Source organism: Dromiciops gliroides, chromosome 3 (assembly GCF_019393635.1).
Source record: "Dromiciops gliroides isolate mDroGli1 chromosome 3, mDroGli1.pri, whole genome shotgun sequence".
Taxonomy (NCBI): Eukaryota; Metazoa; Chordata; class Mammalia; order Microbiotheria; family Microbiotheriidae; genus Dromiciops; species Dromiciops gliroides.
Window position 1 is genome coordinate 573879362 of NC_057863.1, and position 19838 is coordinate 573899199.

At 39.3% G+C, this 19838-nt stretch overlaps 1 protein-coding gene across 1 annotated transcript in view; it reads left to right on the top strand.

Annotated features, from left to right (window-relative positions):
* FOXO1 (forkhead box O1) overlaps nucleotides 1-19538 on the top strand; it is a 122624-nt gene extending 103086 nt beyond the window's left edge. Inside the window, 4 exon segments of the mRNA XM_043993893.1 lie at nucleotides 14262-14765; nucleotides 14767-15090; nucleotides 15092-15615; nucleotides 16127-19538. Coding sequence (XP_043849828.1) covers nucleotides 14262-14765; nucleotides 14767-15090; nucleotides 15092-15601 — 1338 coding nt within the window. The 3' untranslated portion in view covers nucleotides 15602-15615; nucleotides 16127-19538.
* The last annotated feature ends 300 nt before the right edge of the window (nucleotides 19539-19838 follow it).

A 19838-nucleotide genomic window follows, 5' to 3' on the forward strand; every position in this document is an offset into this window, starting at 1 on the left:
GAATTCCAGGTTAATTGTCAAAATTTGCTTCCTCTTACTATTTTTCAATATCCTCTCAGCACTGTGCAGTTTATTCTCTTCCCCTCCTGAGTATGTTTCCTACTGTCAAGTGAATGACATCTGAGGACCACTCATTGGTTCACATAAAAATGGTCTTTATAGATGATGTCTCCTATACAGGTTTCCCCACTTCTTTCCTTTTTTTTTTTTTTTTTTGTAAGGCAATTGGGGTTAAGTGACTTGCCTAGGGTCACACAGCTAGTAAGTGTTAAGTGTCTAAGGTCAGATTTGAACTCAGGTCCTCCTGAATCCAGGGCCAGTGCTTTATCCACTGCGCCACCTAGCTGCCCCTCCCCACTTCTTTCCAAACTAAACATCAATTTACCACCTGCAACATTGGAACCAATGATTTATTTTAAGAAATTGTATCTTCTACTCAAGCATATGATGATTGGCAGTAGTATCAATCGACAAACCCTTGAATCTTTCTATTTCAAACATATGTTTACCTAGTAGGAATTACAGCAGGAGAGGGCCACAGAGATCATCGAGGCCAGAGGTGGCAGGCATGCCCACAATGCCCCTGAACCAGATCAAAAAGTAATTGGGAAGTACTGAACAAAATAAATAAAAATGCAACCAAACATAGATGATGATAATATGTGGTTTTCTAAGTCAGTTTGCAGCCTGCAAGGGATCCTTTTAGATAAGAGGAAGGTAGGTAGTTGAGCTGACACTACTGCTCTAAGCCATCTGCTTCTTTTACAGATGAGAAAACAGACCCAGAGGTCTTCCTTAAGATTATAGAGGAAATAAGTAGTAGAACCATGATATAAACACATCTGGATCTCTACTTGTGTGCCCTATTTGCTCTTTTCATCATACCACACTTGGGGTGGTTAGAGGAAAATCAGACTCCTTGGATCTATATCATGTGTGTATACTTTTAAAAAGTGTTTTTCTATCTGTTATCTCATTTAATTTTCACAGAACCAGTGAGGTAGAAAGGACTTGTCTACCAGAAAACCTCTCTCTCAGTTTCCGTATTTGACTGGCCCAATGCCCCACAGTGAATGGTAGCAGTGAGACCAGAAACCTGGTCTTCTGATGTCCAGTAAAGAGTTTTTTCCCTTGTACATCACACTGAGAAATATATACTCATAAGAAAGAATTCCTCTGGCACTGCTACTTAAAGGTACTGTGGTTGAAACTTTAGCTATGAGCCATAATTTTAATAATTTCCCTAAAGAAGGCAATTGAGATGAGATAGGAGATTCTGTTGTAAGGTTTACTATGACACCCTAAAAAGTTAATGTTAAAGAGTCATTGAAGTTGGATTGTCACTGGCTATTGGTTTACTCCTGGGACATTTAAATTTTGCTTTCCCATGGTTTTGAATTTTCCAGAGACCATGTGTGAGAAAGTGGTACAAAATTGGCTTCCCTAGTGCATTTTTAAAAAATGAAGATCAAATCCCTTCAAAAAGTGATATTAATACCTTTCCAAAGGAGGCAGTAAAAACATTTGTGTGTGAGGCATATAAAGTTGGCCCTGTGCTGTTTCTAAGTCATGTCCATTATCCCAGGTCTAAGATGCCCAGTATTGATATTTCTGAAGAGGAAATGCCTTCAACTGCAGTCTGAGTGGATGAGGTTAAATACTAGCAAAACCTCCCCGTTGTTGAAACTTGATAACTAATTCATGTCAAGCATTTATTGAGTACCTAACATATACTATTCTAGGTTTTGGGAGAAATGCGTATTTTAGATGTGATTTTTAGCTCTCATGGTACTAACATTGTATCATAGTATGTGAGACATGCAAGAAATTATAGCTAAAAATTGTACCAAGATCTTTGGGACAGCCTGTCTAAAGGAGGCCCATACAAGATGCTATGTGAGGTTTGAGGGTGGAGTGTTCATTGCCTATGAGGCAAGTGAAGACACATATGGGGCATGATTGCTTAAAATTGGGTTTTACAAAGTAAATAGAGTACCATATTACTACTGCTATCTACCAAGTAATCAGTATACATTTATTAAGCAGTTACTATGTGCCAAGCGCCGTGCTAATATGGTGGATACCAACAGAGGCAAGACAGCCCCTGCTCTCAAGGAGTTTACCATCTGACTGGGGAGATAACTCTTACAAAGAAGCTGCGGAGTGGTGGAGGGGGAAGGAGATGATGAATGAAGTTCTGTAGCTGTGTAGGAGATGATGAGGCGGCCGCCCTGGTCCCCTTCTTAATTGGAGGATCTAGGAGGGGCTCTACCTTGTTCACCTTCCAGCCTCTCCAATCTGGAAGGGAGAGGAAGGGGCCTGGGATCAGTACTAGGGAGGAATGAATTTCAGAGTTGATTCTTGCTATACTTCAAAGTAGCTTTATAACAACAAGAGAGAGAGAGAGAGAGAGTGTGACAAGTACCACTTAAGTGGAGCACCTCTTTTCCTCAGCATAGAGGATTTAGTGTATGGAGGGGGGAAGGGAGGTGTTGATCTGTGACTTTCTTTAGGGTAGCCCCAGACCATGTGTTTTCATCACTCCTAAGGACGCTTATGTTACATTTGTCACACTGAACAGGCCAAGTTGGGAAAATATTCATAGTGCAAAAAAATACGTGCATTCCCCAAGGAGTGCTTACCTTACAGATACGTAGAATTCAAGGTGCTATATTCTGCTGTATTTTAAACGTTTTTAGTAATGTGTATAATCATACATGACTACGGAAAAAAAAATACACGTGAACCGCACAGCAGGCTCTGTACTTCTGATAATGGTATTTGCTGTAAGCAGTTTTGAAAAGTCTTGTTGATACTTTCTTCTTTTTCATCAGTCATTTTCTGATACAATCTCCCTGCTCTTCTCCCCCTCTCCCTCCATCAACCCTCCCTTGTAACAAAGAAAAACAACTGAGCAAAACCAACCTACTCAGAACTTCTGAAATGGAATTGAGCATTCTTTGCCTGGAGTCCCACCACTCCCTAAGAGAGAAGGAAGATATGTTTCATCATCTGGTCTCCGGGACCAAGATTGGTCATTATGATTAACCAGAGTCTGGATGCTTTTTAGTAGTTTTAATTTCATTTTTTGTAGATGTCGTTTATATGGCTATAAGCATTTTAAAGAAATGGATTGTGCAAAAAGAAAAACATGGATTGTGTCTTTAATGTGTTGAATTCTTTGGGCAATACAAACAAGTTAAGGATAAAAGTAATTTCAGAGCTGCATATACTGAGGTGAATATGATCTCAGAAATTTTATGGGCCGAATTTTCAGTGGCCTTCTCTCACCTCTGAACTTGTGTCTATAAATTTGGGCGTGCGTAAGCCTTCATTGGCTTTTGCAAACAATTCTGTGCACACAACTTGTATAAACATTTACCTAACTTGAGCAAATTTAATGGGCTCATCACCAACTCTAAGACAAAATATAATAAAATCTCCTTTTGTAATTAAAAAAAACAATCTACGTTTCGCTAGATCTTATGCCTATTACCAGACCTTAAACTGGAAATATTTTACATCATCATATAAGGGAAAATGCAAACTAGTTCTTTTATGTTTTGCTTCTTTTCACTATTTGAAAAACCAGTGAGAGTTAATTGCATTGTAATGCAGCCAGAGCAGAAGAGGTAAGGCCTATAAAACTGATGGTGGTATTGGAATTTGGAAACAATGGAAAGTGCTTCAGCAGCAGATTGCTTTTAATATTCTCATCTCATTCTTCATCCCTGTGTGTCTGAGAAAACCAATCATAAGTGGTGCAAGTTTAAATTCTGGTCCTCAAGTTAAAATTTCAGAAAGAATTCCTCTATAAATATAAAACAGATGAATAGCTAGGACAAAAGTGGGGATTGTGGTGGGGCGGATGGAGAGGTGGAATGAATTTGGGAGATAGAACCTCCTTTCATTAAATATCCAATGGTCAGTGAAGGGGCCACCCTTTGGTCAAGGTCTACATCTGGACTTGAATTGGGGATTCAGAGGTAGAAGGTGGCTAGCCTATTTCGGGCTTTGATACAACTAAGTTAAGCTAATGGAAAGCAAGTGACTAAAGACCAGGAGTTATAAAAAAGGACCAATGGCATGAAGTCAGCCTCTCTTGTATCTTTCATTGAATCTTTGTAGAAGTGTAAAAAGTCATTACTAAAGAACAGAAGGGATTAAGAAGCTAGGATTACACAGCTTTGATTTGAGAATTGTCCTTGCTTTTAAGGAACTCATATGTTACCATTTGACTGACTTATGTGTTTTGTTATTGTTGCTCAGTCACCTCAGTTGTGTCCAACTCTTCATGACCCCATTTTAGGTTTCCTTGGCAAAGATACCAGGGTGGTTTGCCATTTCCTTCTTCAGCTCCTTTTGCAGATGAGAAAACTGAGGCAGTTAAGTGACTTGCCCAGGGTCACACAGCCATTTAAATTTGAACTCAGGAAGATGTCTTCCTGATTCCAGGCCTGACCTCTATCCAGTGTTCCACATAGCTGCCCCTGAATATGTTAGTGTGAAGCTTAAAGATTATTTGTCATAGTTCTGCTTAGATATAAATCAGCTTTGCTTCATATAAGTAACTTATATAGACCTTATAGGATAAAAATTGTATTGCTTATGTAGTGCCACCAAGAATAAGCAGTAGATCCTAAAAATCTTGGCATATCCTAAAGTAATCTCTTGTTGAGCCATATTTCTTGCAATTGAGGGACCAGTCTCATCTGTCATCCCAACTTGAAATGGATATCCTTGATGCCTGTCACTTAGTAAGTGTTTAACTGATAGATTTGGGTTCAATTCTAGGTCTATCAGGTTGAATTTTAACATGTGTGGGAGTATTCCATTTCTAATAGTCGATAAAACACACAGCTTAGAATGACAGAGCATAGACTTCTGTTTTTCTAGTCAAAAAATGGAGGGCTTTGCCCTTCCTCCCACAAAACTAGTTTCCTCTGATATAGGAATTTCCTGTGGGACATAGTTAAAACTACAGTAAAGGAAGCTTGTTGCTTCTCTTTTAATTACTTACTTTTGAGAAACAAAAATCTGTGCAGTTTTGATATCTTTAAGTAAATTTTCTATCTGTCCACGAAGTGCTATTTTTTTCTTTTTATCCTAAGGGTATAAACTTACTGGCTTTGTTCCTTTGAACCCCTTGTAAATAAGATCTTATCCTATGAAATATTTAGGCTTTCAGTAAGGGAGAGATTTTACTTAAAACCAGGCAGTCTCCATACTGCAGTTTCTTCCCTTTGTGAATTTCTCCACCTATCCTTTATCTTTGCTTCCACACCAAATAGGGAACATCCTTCTTCCTTTCTTTGTTCCTTCATGCCACACGATAAATCCTCCTTTGCAAGTTTTCTCTCCGGATCTTACCCAAATCCCTCTTTAAAGCTGCCTTTATATTTTAGAATCCATTTTGGCCTCTTAAAAATTCTAGAGGGGGGGCAGCTAGGGGCAGCTAGGTGGCGCAGTGGATAGCACACCGGCCCTGGAGTCAGGAGTACCTGAGTTCAAATCTGACCTCAGACACTTAACACTTACTAGCTGTGTGACCCTGGGCAAGTCACTTAACCCCCATTGCCTCACTAAAAACCAAAACAAACAAAAAAAATTCTAGAGGGAAGATAATTACCTTACCATTCTGTCTTACCTTATGAATTTAAGAAATTTTTACATTAGATCTATTTAGAGGGGGACAATTTTGTTTTGGGGCTCTTCCACAGATTGTAGCTCTTAGTGATTCATTTGTGACTGAAATTGATTTGGCTTTAGAGAGAAGTAAAAGTGAAGGAAATGGACCTGGAATTAGGAAGATTGTGATAAGTATCTTTTTTCAGTCATCATCTCTCCTGGGAACATAAGCAATCCCATATATGGATTACTTTGTCTTCTCTAGTAAAATAGACGAAGCACAGTTTTTCTGTGGACTTTTAAAGATAGATTTGTCTTGTCTTTCTATTACTGTTTTGTGATCTTAAAGAACATGATTTCATGGGTTCTTTTTTTTTTTCCCCATATGTTCTTTTATAATTAATGATTGGCAGGGGGTAGCTTTTGAAGTCTTTTATACTTTGAATGGCCTGACTTGGCAAGACAAGTTATTTAAAGGTGGGTGCGGATCTCTAATAATTCAAAGCTGGAAAATGGCTTCTTGTTCTCTCGTTCCATAGCTCAGGTATTGATCATATACACCGTCTGAGGTGTGGGAGATTGGGAGGGAGGAGGAGAAGGGCTTGCATTTGTTACCGACTTTGCTTCAGCCACACACATTTCCATTTTCATTAACTTCATCCGTTATTAGGAGTTCCATTTTTGTCACCTTAATTCTCCACTGTAGATCGTGGGAAAGATGAAGGGGAAGCAGCCTTTGAAGGAAGCGACTGGGAAGGTGGAGAAAAATAAATCATATGGGGAAATAGGGATGTGGTTGTCTTGCACACTGGTGAAGAGGGTTTGATGTGATACGGGCTGGGAGTGGGATGACAATAGCAGGCTGGACCTTAAGGTATAGTATTTAGCATGTCTTCTGCCATGAAATAGTATGTGTGTAACTATGTATATATTGCCATCCAGTAAAAGGACTGCTCTCAGGGGGAAGTCCTCTGTTTTTCTTAGCAATCAAAATGTGTTTCCCCCCTCTTTGTATAATAGTGTTTTATTAAGAGTAAGAAAAAAGCTTAAATAAAGATCATTACCTCTTTATCTTGAGCTAGCTTACATTTTCATGTACACAGGCAAAGGCAGGAAAGGATTGTGTAAAAGAGAGGAAGCAGAAGGAGGGAATAAAGGTCACTTGGAGACTATGTAACAATCCCATCTATTGAGAAAGTTCACAGAAATCCAATAAAATGCTATTGGAAGAATCTAGTTTGCCCAGCATTTTGAAAGAATTTCTAGAATTTCTAGAACAGCGAGCTCTTTTAATTCTGTGTCCCGGTCTCTACTTTGGAGTTCACTTGAAGATGACTCAATGGTACTGTTGCCCCCACCCTACTAAATAGAGGTGCAGAGAGGCAGCCAGCCCCTTGGGGAGTTCATCGTTTCCTTGGATAGTCAGTCCCCAAAGCCTCTTTACGTTGCCTCTCTCACATCATCAATCCAAGCTTTGGCAGCTGCTGATACCTCTGATGATTGGGTATCCAAGCAGAACACGGCACTGGAGTGTCCTTTTCCAGAAACAAGAACATCATATTTTATAATAAGCATATTTATTTTGGGCCACCGTGATATGTGACTGGTGATGTGTTTAGAATACATAAGATAGTCCATTAAAAATTTTTGTTCAATGGCAGGAAATGAGCCTTTTGTAAACTCATAGAAAACATTACTTTCCACCCCTACTAAGTAAATAAATGAATTAATAAACTCCATCCTAGCCTTAATATTTAAATCTTAGTGGCCACTCATTTAAAAAACAATGTATATCGTCTTGGGAGGGAACTTTATATTCCCAAATTAGTGGGAATATATTGAAGATCTTCTGGAGTAGACTTCTTTGTTGTTGTTGTTTTAATATACTAATCATTTTACTTCATGCTGTTTTAATAGCCAGATATTAAATATTTAAAAAAATAAACCAATATTATCTAGAATAGTGGTGTCAAACTCAAAATAGAAACGGATCTGTTGACTACATTGACTCAGAAAATTTCCAATTAACATTAATTTCATTAAACATTTCCTAATTACATTTTAATCTGCTTTTGGATCTACTTGGGAGTTTTGCAAGAGCAATTTAAACACTTGATCTACAATAATATTTTAGCCATCATGTATGAAGATGTTCCTGCCTTGTCACTGGGATATGTGACCTGCATTGTCTTTGCAAACTCTTTTTGTATCCTCACTGTGTATCACAGTGGTACCTGGCACATAGTAGGCATAGTAGACTTACTCAGTAGAGATGGGGAATTGGTGCCGTTCGTTCTCGCCACATTCTTTCACTTGGGCTTCCTTGTTATCAGTAGCACATTTTTCTAGGACTTGGGAGTATCTCATTCTTGGATGAGGCACTGAACCCATGGCCATATCCCCTACCAGGCAGGGTACAACAGACAAGCAGCAGATAGTTGACAGGTGAGCGACTGATTACAGTAGAGGTCATAGGGGTGGAGGGTTCAGCCCCGGGCTCAGAAATGCTTAGGCATAGGAGATATGACACAGGGAAGCCAAAGTCCGGAGCTTTGGAGGCTGTACAGGAGACTAGAATCAGAAGGCCAGGAGTGACCACGAGCCAGCAGACTGGGTATTGCCGCCTCACCAGCCTAGATTAGACTACTGGTTAATCAGATACCTGAGGCAAACTACTTTCCCCTCATGTTAGGAACCCCAGGTACTTAAAGGATTCTTTAGAAGATTGGACAGGTGCTCTGGATGGGAGGGCAAAGGATTCAGAACTGCATCAGTGTGATCCTTAGGACTTGAAAGGGCTTTCAGATACACCTAATTCTTGGCGTTAGTGCTTCAGTCCTCATTTTCTCCTTTTTTCTCATGCCCACCACAGTGGGATCATTTGAAATAGAGCATAGCTCTGAACGTCCATCGCTATCCTCATTAACACATTACTATAATGTACATTTTCCAGCATCCCCCCCCTTTGTTTTATGCTGACTGCAGCTAGAATGTTCAGAACCCATAGCATTTATTACAGTAGAGGGGGATAATTTTGTTTTGGGGCTCTTCCATAGATTTGAGAAGATTTAGAGCAAAAATAATCAGAAAAGTGCACTTTTCAGTTTTTAAAAAAATTTTTTTCAAACCAAACTCCATCTTTTTGGGGACTGGGTAATTTCTTTCTGTATGCCACCCTAAGAAGTCAAAAATTAGTTCCTTATTTTCATCAACCGTAGTCAATAGATATTTTTTCATACTTGTTCTGTGCTCAGCACTCTGGATCAGGTGTGACTATGGAGTTAATAATGAAACTAATTTCCACAAATCACATAAAACCCAGTCTCCTAACAATTTGGAGGGGGGTATGTGTGTGTTTTGGTAAAAGAAAGTTGGGGAACCTCTCAGAGATAGCCCGAGCATTATAACATCATTATTCCCAACCTATTCCTTCTCCTACTCCATACAAGAGCAAACTTCGAACATTTGTCCTGAAAAAATCAAGTTGGACTGCTTAAGTGTGTTATCTCTTATATTGCTGAAGTCAGTCAATGAGTTGAGTGCCCCTGTGTCTGGATCTGGTGGCAGAGATGGGGAGTGGGAGAGCAAAGTGGATATTTTAGAGAACAGGAAATTATAGGTTAGGTTAAGATGGGGGCTCCTTGAAGTACGGTAGGTTTTTATTGTGTTTGTTTATATGCTTTTATTCATTCATTCATCTAGCTAGCTAGCTAGCTATCTTTTGCGGGGCAATGAGGGTTAAGTGACTTGTTCAGGGTCACAGAGCTGCTAAGTGTCAAGTGTATGAGTTTATATGCTTTTAAAGATGCTTCACCCAGCACCAAGAATACTTCCAAAATGCAGTTTTTAATATGAGTGATTCAGTGTGTTATAATTCATTTCAACAAGCAAGCAGTGGAATTTTTTTTTTAAATAAAGGAAAGGAAGGAAGCAATAAGCCTTTGCCATAAAAAGGCACCTACAACATACTAAGCACCGGAGACACGGAGACAAAAAAGCAACATCTTCTGCCTTAAGGAGCTTACATTCTGACAGGGAAACATATACATATAAATATATGCAAAAGAACTACTATGTGACATGTACAAAAACACTTTCATATTATTACATAGCTAGGGAGTACAGAAGATAAAGCGGTGGATTGGAGTCAGAAACACTTAGGTTCTGATTCCATCTGAAATGCTTACTTGCCATGGGATCGTGGACAAATCACTTAACTGCCTCAATTTCCTCATTTGTAAAATGGAGATGAAAATAATAATAGCCACCTCCCAGGGTTGTTGTGAGAATCACATGAGATACGTAAAGCACCTTGCAAACCTAAAGCATTGTAGTAATGCTAGTTATCATCATCATTACTTATGAATGCCACAGAGCAACATGCAAAAAAAAAAAAAAGATTGTATACAGTGGAATGGGGCTGCGGGGTGACTCTTTACTCAGGTAAGGTTGATGAATTAGCTAGCTAAGCTTCCTAGAGGAGGGAACTTGAAGAGCTGCCTCTGGAAAGGAAGCCACATTGGTTCCATGATGAATAAATAGGGAGGAGGAATGGAAAGGCTTGTCCGTAGTTGTGGGGTAAAGTAGTCTGATAAGCTTGGCTGGAGGAGCACGTGTTGGGGAGAAATGGACTTTAGTGAAATGAAGAAAGGGATTTGCTGACTTGGTTTCTTTCAAATTAGATTGTGCAGAACACTCAAGATTTGGATAAGGGTGCTGATTTCCCTCCTTCTAGTCTGACACTTCAATTGATGCTGGTTGGTAGTTTGAAAAATTAGTATCTCATAACCCTGACAATCACAGTTTGCCTGCTGCCAAGATGCACTGGTGACACTCTACCTTGGTCATGTCATGTCTATTTGGCAAAAGTTTGCAGACACAACATTATTAATAGCGGTGCATATTTTCACAAGATTTACCTCTTCAACACTCCATGGCCCCCTTCCCCTCACACTGCGCTCCGCCCCCCCAAGTTAGTAAATCATTGCTTCTTTAATGTCCTGCTGGCTGTGTGAAAAACAGGAATTTATGTAACAAACTCAGGGCTGCAAACCTTTTCCTGTTCGGAAAATTTTTTTTTTTTTAACTATTGGCAAAGTTAAGAGACAGCTCTGTTACTCAAAGAGCGACCTCAAATGTCCTCTTACAATAATATTAGATTGTAATATTTTTGATGACTCAGGGATTGCCATATGTTCTGAAGGCAGCATTTTTAGAGAGAGAGGAAATGTAGGTTAATAGTGTATGGGCTGCTTGACTTGTGGACAGTTTTTGTTGGGCTTGTTTAATAGTCACCCTTTCAAGAGGCTTCATCCAACATCGAGAATACTTCCAGAATGCAAGATGTACAAGGAAGCGAGCCAGGAGTATCCTGCAATTCAATACTGTTGATTAATCCTATACTTTGGGGAGATTACTATGAGGCATTTTCCCCCCCTTTAACTGGACCTGTAATTTCATTCCTTTCACCAGTGCACACTGGTACCAGCTCTGTGAATTGTAGTGTTAGAAAGTTGCTTAGTGGCACTGAGAGGTTAAGTAATTTATTTGTCCAAGGTCACACAGCCCATATGTGTCAGAGGCAGGATTGACTCCCAAACCCCAGATCTCCTCACTCTGTGGCCAGTTCTATAATCACTATCCAGTGCTGCCTCTGTATTACAGGAGAGATGGTGTGGTAGAGGAGGGAGAGAGAGGGGAGAGAGAGGGAGAGTGAGGGGAAGAAGAAAGAACAGAAGTATGAGGGGAGCAATTCAGTGCTCTGCCTCAGCATATCTGCTGAAAGGCAAACCCTCCCTTTCCTGCCTTCCTAATTTAACATAAGAAACCAGGAAGCTACTATCTAGGAAAATCTTGCTTCCTCTTTACTATTAAACTAATTGCAACCAGAAGAGGAGTACAGAAATTGCTTTCCTTTATAGATCCCATATTAGTTTATCTCTCTGTATTCAGGGCAGTGAAGTTCAAAATTTTAAAAACATTTCAGCATGACATTCTAGGATTTAATCCACTTCTATTCCAAGTGTTCCAACAGTCAGAATGACTGGCTTCTGCCATTTAGGCAAGATTTAAAACCTGGCATGTTGGTCACTGGTATGCCTTTTGATCCCAGGAAGTCACCCAAAAGGACACCAGTCATTTGGGGTTTTATAGAAGCAGAAGGGAGGTCCTGATGGCTGGATGATGGTGTGGTGATATCTTCAGTGAGTCTATGCATGTAAAAGTGTTTTGTGCAAATTTTAAAGCACTGAATTAATGTCGATTTAAAAGCATAGTACACCTTTGATAGACAATCACAAAGTAATAGTGGCTTTGAAACCCCAATTCCACTCCCCAAAGCGCTTTCCCCCCTCATTTCTCAATTAAAGCCTGGTAAATATGAAGAGGAGCAGATGAAAAAGGGATGAAGAAGAATCAGTAATTTTCAGATTACATCTTCACTGTGGCTCCCTTTATAAATTCTCCCTTTCCTGCCCTCCTCCAGCCCTCAGCCTGTTGACATTATCATACTCCAAATAAAACTCATATTTAGGATTGGAACTCTGACCCAAAGTCCCTATGTGGTTACTCTGGAGATTGTCTTCACATAGTTTTATGTTGTAATATTTGGAAATGATACTGTGAATTAGAGAACATTGCAAATTTTAAATTTATTAGGTTTAGTTGAGTTACTGTGTGTATGTGTTTTCCCCTTGCTTTTTCTACAATTTTTTTTAAATTTCAAAGTAAAACATTAAAAAATACCCTATTCTATGATGGTCCCTAATATTATTTCCATTCAGACAAACTATGTCCTCAATTGACAACATGAGTATGTGTGTACTGTGGCTTCATCCCTAAGTGACCACAAACTGAACCAGAACCTCTTTGTGGTTAGAAAGAGGAGAGAGGGAGCTAAGGTACAAGGTCAGTCGAGTCTTGAACCCTCTTCAGAGAGAGGGGGATAAGGGAAGTCTCAATGCATTTCTGTAAACCCAAGATCTGTTGTGGTTGTCAGGGTCCTTGGGAGACTGCAGGCCTAGCTATTTGGATGATTTGGATTTGGGTCGCTGTTTCCAGCAGTGCCATGAAATATGTCCTTTTTTGTTCTTCTGTGTGCTTCGAGGCTTGGCTAGTCACAGAATCTAGCTGGGGCTGCCTGATGTATGTCATAGAGAAAGTGAAAAGCTCAATTAAAGCTTGAAAATTTTCCTCATCACTGTCTACTGAGGGGTTGTGGGTTTGACCATATCCCTCCTCCTCCTCCTCCCCTCTAGTAGCTCCTTCCTATACTCTGGGGATATTACAAATGGTCTTAATCTTGTACCACCCAAAGTCACCTCAGGCACTCCCTAAAGGTTGTATAGCCGGAGTAGGGTTGTTGACTCAGTGGATGAGTTCTCTTATATCTATCTTGTGCATTCCCTTGTCAAGTATTTCGTCCCCCTTCCCTTCTTTCCTTCAAAAGACAAAATGTATCCATTGACCAGATTAGATCTAATAAGTTTCTCTGTCAATTTGGCTTCTAAAATTTTCTTTTAAGTATATTTTGTTCTTATTGAAATTCAGGTTTTCAATTCCCAAATCTTAAGACTTGTAGAGAAAGGGAAGGAAAAATCAAGAAGTCAGCTGGTTTCTCCCCTTACCTTCATTCAAGATTTCACTAAAGGTATAAATGGCAATTAGTGTAGTTGGTGATTTCAATCACACATACCAATTTTAGAAGCCTTCTGAGGAGGCTTGCAACTTCCTTTAGAAGCTTCCTAGATAACAGGATTATTTGATAGTGGAAAATTTTTCTTACATTGAATTTATGTATTTTCTTGATATTATTTAAGGCTATGTATGTATATATGTATGTACACACACATACACATATATATATATATTCAGGAACCCTATATCATATAATTTTAGACATCTTTTGTTATTATCAAAAGCACCCTACTCCAGTCATCTATTCACTTTCTCCCACATACCCAGTGACATAAAACCATCCACTTTTTTTTTCAAGTTGTAAATTAGACAGTAGAGATGAATTTGCAGTAAAACTAAAAACAAAACCAAAAATAAAATTATGATTTTCATGAAAACAGGTTTGGGAGTTCTGTGTTTGTGTGCTATTTGCATTATTATTAGTCTTATAGACCTTCTATTTAAACAGAACTAAGGTAGAAAATGAATGAGCTGGCATTTGTAATATCCCACCGTCTTTCTGGCATAAAGTAGATTGGTTAATAGTGCTTGCTTTCCCTTTTGTCAACATGGTTAGGGTTTTTTTCCCCTTTTTTTAGCATGGCAGTGAGGGTTAAGTGACTTGCCTAGGGTCATACAGCTAGTAAGTGTCAAGTGTCTGAGGCTGGATTTGAACTCAGGTCCTCCTGAATCCAGGGCCAGTGCTTTATCTACTGCACCACCTAGCTGCCCCAACATTGTTAGTTTTTAATACTTGTACAAGCCAAATTAATTATCTGTCTAGGATAATTGTTTCTTACAATTGAGAACAGGTACCTGTGTTGTGGGGTCCTTATAATTTATACTATAATGTCTTTTTAAATTGCCTATATAACACTTACACCTCTTAGGTTGTATGAAAGATTTCTCAAATGGAAAAAAAAATCCATTGTTTCTAACATATCTATTTCATTTTGCAGAATTCGATTCGTCACAATCTGTCGCTGCATAGCAAGTTTATCCGAGTGCAGAATGAAGGAACTGGGAAAAGCTCCTGGTGGATGCTCAATCCAGAGGGAGGAAAGAGCGGGAAGTCTCCTAGGAGAAGAGCTGCCTCCAATGGATAACAACAGTAATTTGCTAAAAGCCGGGGCCGAGCAGCCAAGAAAAAAGCATCTCTGCAGTCTGGCCAGGAAGGGAGTGGGGATAGCCCTGGACCACAGTTTCCAAAATGGCCAGCTAGTCCCGGCTCTCACAGCAATGATGACTTCGATAACTGGAGTACATTTCGACCCCGAACTAGCTCCAATGCCAGTACTATCAGTGGGAGACTGTCTCCCATCATGACTGAGCAGGATGATCTTGGTGATGGGGATGTCCACTCGATGGTCTACCCTTCATCAGCCACTAAGATGGCTTCTACTTTGCCTAGTCTGTCAGAGATAAGCAATCCTGAAAACATGGAAAACCTCTTGGATAATCTCCAACCTTTTGTCATCACCTACATCATTAAGTGTGTCAACTCAGTCTTCACCTGCTACAATGATGCAGCAGACACCCTGCTATTCCTTTGCACCTCCGAATACGAGCATGAATTCACCGAGCCCCAATTACCAAAAATATACTTATGGTCAGTCCACCATGAATCCATTACCCCAGATGCCTATGCAAACACTTCAAGATAATAAATCGAGTTATGGAAGTATGAACCAATATAACTGTCCTGCAGGTCTCCTGAAGGAATTGCTCACTTCGGACTCACCTCCTCATAACGAAATCTTGACGCCTGTAGACACTGGCGTGGCTCAGGCCTAGCGGTCGGGTGATGAGCCAGAATGTGTTGATGACCCCTAACTCAGTGATGCCAGCCTATGGCAGCCAAGCATCCCATAACAAAATGATGAGTCCTAACCCCCACCCACACCCAGGACACTCTCCACAGACATCCACCGTCAACGGGCGTGCCTTGCCCCACACAGTGAATACCGTATCTCACACTTCAGGCTTAAACCGCTTGACCCCAGTGAAACCATTATTGCAAGTGCCTCTGACTCATCCCATGCAGATGAATGCTATGGGCCCATACCCTACTGTGAACAGTTGCAATGGTTATGGAAGGATGGGCATTCTCCACCAGGAGAAGCTCCCTAGTGACTTAGACGGCATGTTTATCGAAGGCTTGGACTGCGACATGGAATCCATCATCCGCAACGACCTCATGGATGGAGACACATTAGATTTTAACTTTGATAATGTGTTACCTAACCAAAGTTTTCCGCACAGTGTAAAGACAACTACACATAGCTGGGTGTCGGGCTAAGAGTTAGTGAGCAGGTAAGTTTCCCCAAAATTTAAAACAAAAACAAAAAACCAACCTTCTGAAGCAAGCCTTGAAAAGGAGAGAAAGGAAGGCAATGACTGCTGTCTCTGCACTGGTTAGAAGGCTTTTGATGCTGCTCTCTAAGGGGGCAACCAATTGATGCCTTATTCTCTGCCCTTTCTGCAGCTTGGATGTGTTCCCTGTCGAGCTTAAGTGTAAGGAGGATTCCTTAACCGCCTTCAGATTTTCCTTTGACAGTTAATGGATGCCTCTCTTAGTAGCTCTTCAATAAATGAGTGCATTTGATACACATCAAAGCTGATTTCTATTTTTTTTTTTAAGTGGAATTTTCCCCATTGAATGGTTCAAAGCTGTTTGAGCCACTTTTGGTAATTTTAGCTTTTGCATCTGAGGGTGGTGGTTTTTTTTTTTTTTTTGAATGTACATGTCTGTCACTGTTGTGTGTTAAGCAAAGTCTATCCTAATTTGGCTATATTTTCATTTTTTTCTTTTTGATTTTCCTAGGCTACAGTTAAAAAGTACTTCAGACTTGTCTGACAGCAGGAACTGAGAAAAGCAGTCCAAAGATGTCCTTCACCCTCGTTTTAGTTTTCTTGATAGAAAAACAACAACAACCACCACCCAACACAACGCAACAAAAAGCAAAAACCTATGTTCCTTTTTCCTTTCGTCAGACTTTGGCAGCCAAGTTACTTTTTCCTGTACAGGATGTTTCGGCCCAATGTTTGCAGGTTATGTGCTGCTGTAGATAAGGACTGCGCCATTGGAGATTTCATTCATTACAATGAAGTGCCAAACTCAATACACCATATAATCATAGAAATAGACTTTTGGATCATGTAGAGCTTTGGAGTTTTGTATATAAGCAGTAGATAATAGAATCTTGTGTGTGTGCTATGTATGTGTGTGTGTTTATATGTTTTTAATTTTTTAAGAATATACATTTGGTCCAAGGAAACATTTATACTCTTTTGTAATACCGTGATGGTCTCATGTCCTAAGTAAGTTAAACTTTTTGTTTGTTTGTTTGTACTACCTATGTTCCTCTGAACTGAACTGATGACTCACAGTGAACTAAGATCTCCATTCAGCAGCTCCAGGACGGCTTCGGACTTTATTCATGTTGCCACATAATTGCATATGAGAACGAAATAGCCTGTTAGGAATCAGCTGAGTTAATTGACTTATCAAACGGTTTTGAAACAATAGATTAAATACCAGCTCGCGACAGGTCTTTTTCTATTGTGTTTTTTTTTTTGTTGTTTTTTTTTTAATTGGAGGTGGGGTGGGTAGCACATTGGTGCAAAAATTTTAATGGTTCTGATTTCCAGATGAATGATTTTTATTGCTGTTGGGACTTGAGATATTTTGGGGAGGGGGGAGGGAAAGGGGGGGGATAGATATTGAACTGTAATGTTTTCTTAAAATTAGAGTCTACTTTGTTACATAGTCAGCTTGTAAATTTATGGAATCACAGGTATTGGGCAGCATTCATAATGTTCATTTTGTATTTTAACTGGATTAGTACTAATTTTATATGTGCTAAATGGGTTGTACACCTTGGGATGCTACTTGGTGATATTTCCATGACTAATCTAAAAAGAATGAAGTCATAATTAGGATTTGAATATAAGAATTTCTGTCCCTTTTTTGCGGATAGGAAAGTGATGTATAGTTATAGACCACTTGGCATTTCATGTTTAGGGAGGCTCTAATCTGCTTTTATATATAATTTTTAGAAACATCATCTGCTTCTCTTTCCATGTTAAACAGTGAGTACCACAAAGTGTTAAGTATTCCTCAGTAGATGCTTGTATGATGCTTTGTCACCTTTATTTCCTAGAGGTCTCATCATGTTTTAGACCAGGAAAGGGAGGATGTAAAACCTTCATCTTGAAGGGCCATAGAAATCATAGACCTAGAGTGGGAAGGGACCCTAAAGGTCCAATGGAATTCAACTCTCTTATTTATAAATGAGGAACTCAAGGCCTAGGGAAGTAAAGTGACTTGACCAGGTCACACAAGCTGGTCAATGTTAGAGGTGGAATCTAGACCTGGTCTTCAACTCTGGAACAACACTGTTTTCTCAGTACCCTATTGCAGTTGTCTTCTTTTTACAAACCTGCAGTTTACAAAAAAAGTTTAACATTCAGTTTTAACTTTAGAAAAGTCTGTCAAATGTTTCTGTTTATGACCCCCTGCCCCATGTTTGCTGTATTCCAGAAAGTTGGGGGCTATTGTCCCTTCTTGAAGTTTTGAAAAAAAAACACACACACACACACACACACACCACACACACACGCATGCACGCATGAACGCATGCATACATATTCATCCCTCTTTCTTTTCCTTGGGTCACTTAGTGCACTATGCACATTACTTTTGGGGTGAGGATTTTTTTTAAATGGAACAATACTGATTATTGGAAGAATTGGTATTCATAATACAGGTGGGTTTAATTACCATACCAACACTAGAAAGTACTTGTTTCAGAATCTAAAAATTCATGCCTCTTTTAAAAAAAAGTCTTGGTACAAGTCAAGAATTTGAAGCTTTCTTTAGCTTTAAGTACACTTAATTCACCATTCCCATCACTATATTTAATACTTTCCAATTACCTGTAACTTTTGTAGGATAAGTTAATTGGAGCTTGAGTCCCATTTAATCAATCAGTATTTCCAAGTCATTCTTTGAATGTTCAAGACAACAAAATAAAAGACCAGGTGCACAACAATGTTCATTTTGGCTTGTTAGGAACACTCTGATTTCTTTGCATTTGTCTGTGTACTTAGCCCAAATCACACTTGCTTTGTCTTGTGTGTTTAATTGCATCTCTCTTGGCTTTTCTCAGCCTTTCAACTATGCTTAACAAAAAATGCAGCCACTGTAGATGATAGACAGTGTATAGGCCAGCACTATTATAGGCCTCCCGCTGTGGCATTCACCATCTGAGTCGCTGATGATCTCAAGACATGGAAAATCCTCCCAACCACCACGTACATAGCTATCTCCATTGGTGGCCACTCCAAAAAGGGGTCTCCCCATCTACATCTGCTGAGTAATACAATATTTATTGTGTGCCTGTTTGCTTATTTTAAATCTTAGCTTCCCTAATTAATAGCCTCACTCTATCAAATAAATCAAACCTGTTAAGCCTTGGTGCCAAAGTATCTCTTAAATTTTATATTCCTTATACCTCCATATCACTATTTTACCATAATACGTTCTCCCCCAACCATAGCGTGAGCATGCCCCGCCCCCCCCCCAAAATCATTCCTTTAATTAGCAACTAAAATAATCTTGTGAACTCTTTGTGACTACTAGGTAGACTGATAAATATATATATATATTTCTTCCCCCCCCCCCACTTTCTTGGGCCTATGTCTTTGAATTTCTTTTTCTCTCACAAGCTCTTTGTGTCTAATATCAATCCACAAAACTCTGGGACACTATGAAGTCCGATGAAGGGCATTTTGTCTGTTTTGATAGCAAACATATGTGACCTCTAGTAATTTTTTTTCAGTTAAGAATACTGAGTTTCTGGAATAATTTAGTTTTGTCAATTATGTAAATGATTGCTTTGTGAAATGTGCAAATGATCTTACCTATGCGCCATGTTTGATTTTACTTTTCTCTGGTTTGTACTGTTATTAAAAGTATATTGTATTATAGAACTATTCAGATATTTTAAATATAAAGATGTATTGTTTCTGTAATAGATGTATGGAATATATTTAGGTAGTAAATGCATTAATTGGAAAGCTCTGCTTTAGCAAACTGACAAAATGCTTAACTTTATAAGCAAAAGTTGTAACCCCAAAAAGTAGTAAATGAACAGAGCATCCCTAAGACGAGGATGGGCAATCTAAAATTGGACCAATTTTCAAACAGTATAAAATTTGCACTTGTTAAACCACTGGATGTATGTTATCAGTACTTTCTCCCTTTCTTTTCTCGCCATCTCCCTTTATTTGAACTTCTTCCTTTCAATTCTTTGGTTTCTTAATTTATAACTAATGTTTTGTTTTCGTTTTGGTAATCCTTATGTATAAATGCAGCGTGGTTTATGCAAACAAAACACAACTCGGCATTAAAACTGGCCTCCTACTTGATGGTGTTCCACAGACCAGCAGTAGTATCACCAGGGGTAGGCATGGAAACTCATTGGCTTACATTGGCAGTGGTCACAGCCTCTGTCTCACCACTGGTTCAGTAA